The sequence below is a fragment of the Anolis sagrei genome, chromosome X, assembly GCF_037176765.1.
Source record: "Anolis sagrei isolate rAnoSag1 chromosome X, rAnoSag1.mat, whole genome shotgun sequence".
NCBI classification, from domain to species: Eukaryota; Metazoa; Chordata; class Lepidosauria; order Squamata; family Dactyloidae; genus Anolis; species Anolis sagrei.
The window spans coordinates 83,868,731-83,876,935 of NC_090034.1; the positions used below are offsets into that span (position 1 = coordinate 83,868,731).

The 8,205-nt window shown below is 51.9% G+C and overlaps 1 protein-coding gene across 3 annotated transcripts in view; it reads left to right on the plus strand.

The window, feature by feature from the left end:
- The window catches only part of NHSL3 (NHS like 3), a 104,238-nt gene extending 96,421 nt beyond the window's left edge, over nt 1-7,817 (plus strand). For all 3 annotated transcript variants that reach the window (XM_067460603.1, XM_067460604.1, XM_067460605.1), the window contains exons 6-7: nt 236-3,466; nt 4,573-7,817. In XM_067460603.1, coding sequence (XP_067316704.1) covers nt 236-3,466; nt 4,573-4,595 — 3,254 coding nt within the window. In that variant the 3' untranslated portion in view covers nt 4,596-7,817. The remainder of the gene's footprint in view (nt 1-235; nt 3,467-4,572) is intronic.
- The last annotated feature ends 388 nt before the right edge of the window (nt 7,818-8,205 follow it).

Genomic DNA, 8,205 nt, shown 5'->3' on the forward strand with positions numbered 1-8,205 from the left:
TATCTGGTGGGTTGCATTTAGCCCATCCCTGGTTTGCCGTAACTGTGTGAGTCAGTGGAATTGGGACATTGGAAGGGACCCCAAGGGCTAACCAGTCCCCCGAAACATCCCTCTGACTTGAGTGCACTTCTGGGACTGGTATGTTCTGCATTCAAATCCTCCCACCCTCCTCCCGCTTTCTAATATGTTGCATTCAGGTGGATCACTTTACCTCACTTTTATGTCTCTCCGCCAGGCCTGAGCAATGGCTACGATCCAAAGAAACGCCCGGGCAGCATCGCAGTCAGATCCACCCCCAGTCCGCAGCCCCTGGCAAACGGTGGCCAGGTGGCCGGCAACACCATCCTCATCCCCACCATCGATGGCAAGCTCCAGCCGGCCGCTGTCCCCACAGGCGGTGCCCGCGTCTCCCTCCAGGCCCTTGAGGTAAAGACAGCAGCGATGGCACCAACAGCGACATTATCTGCAGCGGAGTCTGCCCTACAGCGCCACATTGACCGCGTCTATTATGACGACTCACTTCTGGGCCGCAAAACGGAGGCCAAGCTCTCCCCACTGGTGATGAGACCCAAATCGCTGGCCGTTCCCTGGATGACTACACAGCCGGGCTCTCCGGAGCTCCTGGGCCCAGTCATGTCCATCTCCCCACAGGGCACCTACCTATCCAAGATCATCCCCAATGCCGTCATGCCTCCCATGGTGGACGTCATTGCGCTCTCCCGCAACCGGGTGCGCACTCTCAGCCGCTGCAGTCTCTCTACGGCCAGCCCATCCCCATCAGTGCGCTCTGTGGGCCTTTTCCCCCCGTTGCCCCGCAGCCGGGAGCACTCCTCCTCCAGTGACAACTGGAGCCATTCCCAGTCAACTGAGACCATCGTCTCCAACACTTCTACCATCTCCTCCCATGGTGGGAAGAAGGACAACAGCGACTCAGGGCCTAACAGCCAGGCCTCCAGGCAGCATGAACCAGACCAGCTCAGCACCTACAGCTCTGTCAGCGGCACTGGCTCCAGGGTTGGTGCCATCCCTGCTTCTCCCAGCCTTTTGGGAGTGACACGGCTTCCAGGCGGAAGTGGTGGTGGCAGCAGCGGGCGGGCTTCTCCAGCATACAGCACCGGCAGCGTAGCGGACAGTTCGGACAGCGTGAGCCTGCGGAGCGACCGCTCCTCGACCCGCAGCGTCTCCCTCCGGAAGATGAAGAGAGCCCCTGCTCCCCCCCGCCGAACCTACTCTTTGCACCAAAAGGCTCAGCAGCTGGAGGCCGAAGGGGCACCCAGAGCCATGGGGTTGCCTCCAAAGCCAGACCGCCGTCCAGCTCATAACAACAATAGTGAGGTGTGGGTTGTGGGGCAGCAAGTGAGCCTCAGTTTGACGGGTGAGGATGAGGTCTTCTCCCCATCTTGCCCGAGCGAGAGCAGCAGCTTGGCTTGTTCTCCAGACATCTCCCACCGAAGCCCCATCACTGTGGACAAACTCCGTGAGGCAGAGGAGCTGAGGGCGGCTGAACACCAGGGGCTCCCTTCCAAGAACAGCTCTCCTGACCGCTTTGGCCGCACTATGTCTCCCTCCAGTGGCTACTCCAGCCAGAGTGGGACGCCCACCCTCCATGCCAAGAGTCCCCTGGGCCAGGCCTCCTCGCCGGGGAAGAAGCGGCCACAACCAAAGAAGCCGGAACGGGTTTGCTCTCTCCAATCCCCAACAGCGGGGCTCTCCGTCTCCTCCTCATTGACCTCCTTGTCCTCTTCCACCTCGGATTCGGCGACAGTCCCGCTGTCGGCTGTCGTCACTGATGGCACCATGTTGAACAAAGCAGAGCGTTTCATCATTCCTCCTCACCCCAAGGTCCCAGCTCCCACCTGCCTTCCACCCACCAAGGTCCAACCAGCTGAGCCAAAAACTGACAATGTGGCAATCACCAACATGCAGAAACCCAGAAATGGCTCTCCTCCTCCGTCGCCTCCTCCTGCCTACCACCCGCCACCACCCCCTGCAAAGAAGCCTGAGTCAAGTTTGGAAGCCCCCGCTGCTCTTGCTACTGCTGTTCCCAATCCTTTGGAGGTTGTTGCAGATGCTCCTCCGGATTCCCTGTGGCCCCCTCCGCCGCCTCCAGTACCAGAGGAACAGGATCTCTCAATGGCCGACTTTCCTCCCCCGGATGAGGAGTATTTTTTGCTGCTATCACCAGAATCACAGCCAGTGGCAACGGCCAAGGAAATGCCTTCCACCAATGGTACTGATGGGCCACCCCTTGGGGTTCCACCAACCAACCAAAGAGCCGTGTCTGCAGGGGAGGACGCGCCCACCTCTCTGCCTTCCTCCTCCTCCACCATGGCGTCCTCAAAGAGCCAACAGCAAGGAGTCCCAGGCGACTCACCACTGCCAGCTTCTACGCCAGAGCCCCCTCCACCCCCCAAGCTCCCAGCAGCGATGGCAGAATTGCCCACTGCCCAGAAAAACCACCACAAGCCTCCGGCCACAGTGTCATCATCATCTGTGCCCTCACCCACTACCTTCCAAGCTCCGTCAAACCTCAAGAAGCCGGCCAATGGCCTCCACCCTGATCTGAAGAAGGAGCCGGCTGCTCGGAGCAAGAGCAGCTCTGTGCCAAAGGAAGATGCTAATCTGCCCATTGTCACACCCTCCCTGCTGCAGATGGTGCGCTTGCGCTCGGTCAACATGGATGCCCATGGTCCGGCAGCTGTCCCGACAATAGGCAAACCGTTAGCTGAGCAGAATGGCCCGAGCATGGGGATCAATGGCAAAACAGGGCCACAGCAGCCCACTGCCCCCCAGAAACCTATCCGGAAGTCCCTCTCCTTGAGGGGCCACCCGTCTGTGTCTAAAGAAGGAGCCTCCTCAAACCCTATGCACAACGCAGTGCGCTTGAAGGCCTCCACCTTGTCTTCTAGAGACACGCCAGGCCTTGGAGCGGCGGTGGAGAGGAAGGCTGGGAATCGGATGACATTGCCTGCGTTCCCCACTTCGACTCTCTCTGCAGCCGGCGAGGTGAAGGATAGCCCAGCATCCCCGCTACACAAATCCCCGGCATCTACGGCCAGCTTTATCTTTGCAAGGAGCCCCAAGAAACTAGTGATCGAGAGCTCGTCTTCTCCGGAAGCCCAGGCCAACTTGCAGAAGAATCTGGTAGCCGAATTGATGACCGTCTCTGGCCAGCGGTCCGTGGCAGCCCCAGGGCTTCATCACCAGGCCTCTGGGAAGGCTACAGGCGAGAAAGTCCAGAAGGTGCCCCCTCCCATCGCCAAGAAGCCTTTGCTCGGACCGGGCCACTTGCAGCCCCCCAGGAGCCCAAGGTCAACAGGAGCCGAGGAGCTGAGCTCCCCACTGGCGGTGTTTGGGGAGAGGACTAAGAACAGCGGGTCTGGTAGCCAGGCGGTCATGGCGGGGGCTAATGGAGCCGCCCCCTCCACAGTGCCAGGAGCCCCGCTGCAGAGTCCCCCAGCACAAGGTACGGCCGTGGGATGTAGGGGGTGGGATTGGGTCTACCCATCTGGACGGCATCCGGCAGTCCGAAGCCTCCAAACATGGGGGGGGGAGGGAAGTGAATCAAAGTTTGCATCTTCTTCCATTTTTGAGGAAGAGAATACCTTGTTTTAAAGTTGGTAAGCACTTCTTGGAGGTTTCCAAACAAATACACTCCCTCCATGTCTTGTTTTGACAGGAGACATGCTGGAATGGCAGGCACTCTTATATGTTGGTGCTTGGAATAATAATACTGTAAAACTACAGAGAAATACAAAGATAACACCATAACTAAAATGACCCAGCTCTTTGTAACAAGCCAGCATGTTTAGGCAGAAAAAAAACCCCAGAGCTGTGGATCTAAATCCCAAATCTTCTTGTTACTTTGGCCCCACCTGCACTGCCATATAAAACAGTTTGAAACTGTTATATTGTCATTGTAGACTCTTATAATGCAGTTCAATGTATAACATCTGATTACTCTGGCAAAACTACTTGGATAAGAAAGCAATAAAGGGTGGGTTGCAAAGCAAACTAAGAGTAACTTGCTAATGCACTGGAGTTTTGCTAAGCACTTTTATTTTATTTTTTAAAAAACACCCTAGCAATTAGACAAATAAAATAAACAATTATGCTTTCTGGAAGGGGAAATCACATTGTGAATCATACAATCATATAATCCTTAAGTTGGAAGAGACCTCATGGGCCAACCATTCCAACCGCCTGCCAAGAAGCAGGAAAATCACATTCAAAGTACCCCCGGCAGATGGCCAAAGGAGCCTCCACCACACTCTGTGGCAGAAAGTTCCACTGCCGACAGCTCTAGCAGTTAGGAAGTTCTTCCTAATGTTAATGAGCAATTAACAGTAAGAGCACAAAGCTATGGAAAGAGCATTAAAAAAAACATGTATCCACATCTAAACTTTGCTTGGATCTCTCCAACTAAGTTCCAACAGTTTTGGTGAATTTGACTGTGAAGCCCATTTTACAGTTGAGAAACCGAGGTCAAGGGTAGGTCATAGCTGGGCAGAAAATGAACCCAGCTCTTTGCATTTCAGATCCTCTTTGCTGACCCTCCTCTTCTTCTTGCAGACCCACGGCAGGAGATGGCGTGAAAGAGGACCCATAGGTACGAGTGCCCTCCTTGCAGAGGAGCGTAAGACAAACACACAATATCTCAGGGACCTGAGCAGGCCAGGACTTGGGGACAAGGAAGGAAAGAAAACAGAAACAGCCTTAGCCTCTGATGGCCTTGATATTTATGCAAAAATCGTGTTGGTTTCGCTTTTCTCACACCAGAAGACCAAGTAGCACAACGCCTTTCTCCTTGCGGCTGCCTCCAGTTCTTTCTTTCCTGAGCAGCCTTCTCTTCGCTGGATTTGCTAGTGTTTTCTTTTTCCCACCGGAGGCTGTTTGGTGCAGAAGGAAAAGGCTTTCTGAAGTTACAGCAAGGAGGAACGCGACAGCCAACCTCTCGGCAGAAGAGACACGGGCAAAGTTGAATCAGCTTGGTGTGTTTTTCAAAGGCTGAACCCTTGGCTTCTTCTTTTTCTTTCTTCTTCTTTGTGGATTGCATTGTTGGCGGTGAGGATGGGAGACTTGCCTGGCGCTGGAACAAAACAGAAGCACTTTCTCCAAAAACCAAGGCGGGGACGAAACGAGACTGTTTCTTCCCAAATCTGGACAAGGCCTCAATTCTTTCTCTGCTGACAGACATCCTGTGGACCTTTTGCACTTGAATGGAAGGGGGATACTAGAGGACAAAGCTGTGGCATATATATGTATATATATATATCACATGGGCTCCTCTGGGGAAACTGGATGATTTGGGGAGCAAAACTTGGCTCTTTATTTTTCTTACTTTGCAGACCCAGTGAGATTTTCGCAGAGCACAAACTGGGGCCTAGCAGGGGCGGGAAACGGGATCAGGGTGGCAAAAAGATATGGGATTGTTCCTCACCTATTATTTCTCTTATTGTCCTGCCCCATTCATTTCCTCTGTGCCTGGAATGGTCTCTTTGAAAGGCTTCCTTTTTTCTCAGGAGAGCAAGAGGAAACCTTTAGAAGGTGCCTTCCGAAAGGGAGGCATGCCTGGCAATGCAAGGTATGACAGGGTCTAACACGTAAGTCAGCAGGTGCCTTAGAAAATGCGATTGTCTCAGTCTGGCAAAGGGGCAGTTAGAGCACCCTAGAACCTACAATGTGCCCAAACCTGGCTTTTCACTGCCACAGTAAAGTTATAGCACACCTCTGCCCTTTGCCCCAAGAGGCCCCAGGCGTTGAGATCCTTGCCCTGATTTGGGAGAAGAGCTGAAAGACTGGGTGCATTCAGTGCAATTTTTTTAATGCGGATTGCACAAAAAAGAGCTTTGGCCTTTTAAAGATCCCAAATGATAGGCGTCGTGTGGTTGCTGACACCTGAAGTTGCATTTTATTTGGGGATTTTGGGATTTCATGTAGAGTTAAACCGGCTGGTGAAACCAACAGTGATTTGGAAGGAGTGTGCCAGCACTGCTTTGCGGTCCATTTTGGGAGAGGCGGAAATGATACAAAGCGTATATATAATGGTATAGAGCAGAGGTTCTCAACGTGTGGGTCCCCAGATGTTTTGGACTCCCAGAAATCCTAACTAGCTGGGAAACAGAACCACTGGTATAGAGTGTAAATATACTATATGGAAGCATACAAAGTTTATAGTATATACACAATTGGATGTCCCACGTTGATCTTTATGGCATGACCTCTCTCTTGATGGAAGTAGTGGGTTGCTGGTGGCGTTTAGGCCCACTAGAGGCAAAGAGTATTAATGTTGGGAAAAACCATTTCTAACAAGGGTCTCCTGTGCTGGGCCTCCTCACCTGGACTCCTCTTGGGGTCCAGGTGAGTTCTGTTTGTGCTGAAATCTCTGTCAAAAATTACAAGGCCTGGAAGGAACAGGCCAAAGCAAGACAAACCAAACCAAGGCTGGGTTCAGTTAACCAATGAGAGTTGACTCTTGGCAGCTTTGGCTTTAGGTCAACAGAGCATTATAATGTGTTGGTTTTGTGGATGAGAACTTGGGAGTCCCGTCAGCCACATTGTGTTCATCTGTGGGGCTGAGCATTAAAGCTGTCTCTCTGGGGCCACGTCTGCCGTTGCCGACTGTATGGGAGAGGAATGCCATTTTTTCATGTCAGGAGCAACTTGAGAAACTGCAAGTCGCTTCTGGTGTGAGAGAATTGGCCATCTGCAAGGACGTTGGCCAGGGGACACCCAAATGTTTAGATTTTTTTACCATTCTTGTGGCGGCTTCTCATGTCCCCGTATGGGGAGCTAGAGGTGAGAGTGAGCTCAACCTGCTCTCTCTGGATTTGAACCACTGACCTATCGGTCAGCAGTCCTGCTGGCACAAGGGTTTAACCCACTGTGCTACCGGTGGCTCCATTAAATCTCCGCACCTTTTGCTCAGTGAAATCTTTTGCAGAGCAGTTTGATAGGCATCAGGAAGTCAGGAAATACATCCAATCCTTGGTGTCTCTAAAATTAGCATTTGGAAAAGGTCCTGATCTTTTTAGAGATCCATCCTGGTGAAATGGTGGCCCGGTGGCCCCATTTGGTAGAAGCCAGGGCCCTTTGACCCCAAAGCCTCACTTTATACTGCCCCAGCTCTTGCTGCCAGCTTCTTCCCTTTATGTCAGTGATGGTTGGATCTTGCCCTGAGTTAATGGCTCCCAAAGAGCAGCCTTCACACTCCTCCTCTCCGCAGAGTTGCTCTCCTTGAACCAAGAGTGCCTGATGCTACAGATCCCACAAATGAGTCACCTGGCACCCAGGTATGCGTCCAGTTCTGCTTGCCACCCAATGGAGAAAGGCCAGGCCTTCAGTTCCCCATAAGGGGTTCAGAGCACAAGGAAAGGCCACTCCTGGCCCCCCAATTGCCGGGCCAGGCTGTTTTAGGTACCCCACAGCACTTTTGAAAGACAAAAGAAAGGTGGACAGACCAGGAACAGGAGGGGACAGGTGCCGCGCTGAGGCCGGGCCTTTCGGAAAGGGGACCAAACACCTCCCGCTTTTGATTCTCCCATTCCCTCTTTTAAGCCTTGGCTTTCCTTTCTCTAGGAACACTAGATGACCGATTTATATACATTGAAAAAAAATCCTGGGGTCATTTGATTTGATTTCCATGATTGTAAAAAAACAAAAACAAAAAACCAAGAGATAATGAAAACAGAAACCAAGAAAATCTACCTTTAAGAAAGGGAGGAGTGGAAATGAGGGTGAACTCCTTTTTTAAAAAAAGAGAGAAAAAGGTGTCTTTGTAAAGATGAATGATTAAAGCTTGCTTGCTGATTCTTTTACTTCTTTGGTGGTGAGTTGAGTATCTTTGGAGCGGAAAATGAAGCAAATCCGGGCCACAGAGGAGATGAGTGTGTGTGTACATATGTGTGTATGTAAGAGAGTGTGCACTCACACATAAGGCACCCTTTTGGGGTACACATTGCTCCATGTAGTCAAAGGGCAACATGGAAGCAGCCAAGTTATCCTCAATAAGCCCACATGAAATTCACCAACAGAGTGATTCAACTATTCCTTGGGTTTGTTTCCAAAAGCTATCAAAATCATTTGAGCACATTTTATGGGAAATTGGGGGCGGGGGGACCCACATTGAGGATGTACATACTTTTGCTATAAAATGCAGTTTTCCAAACCCTTGAATACATTTCGATAGTTTTGATCTGGGGGACC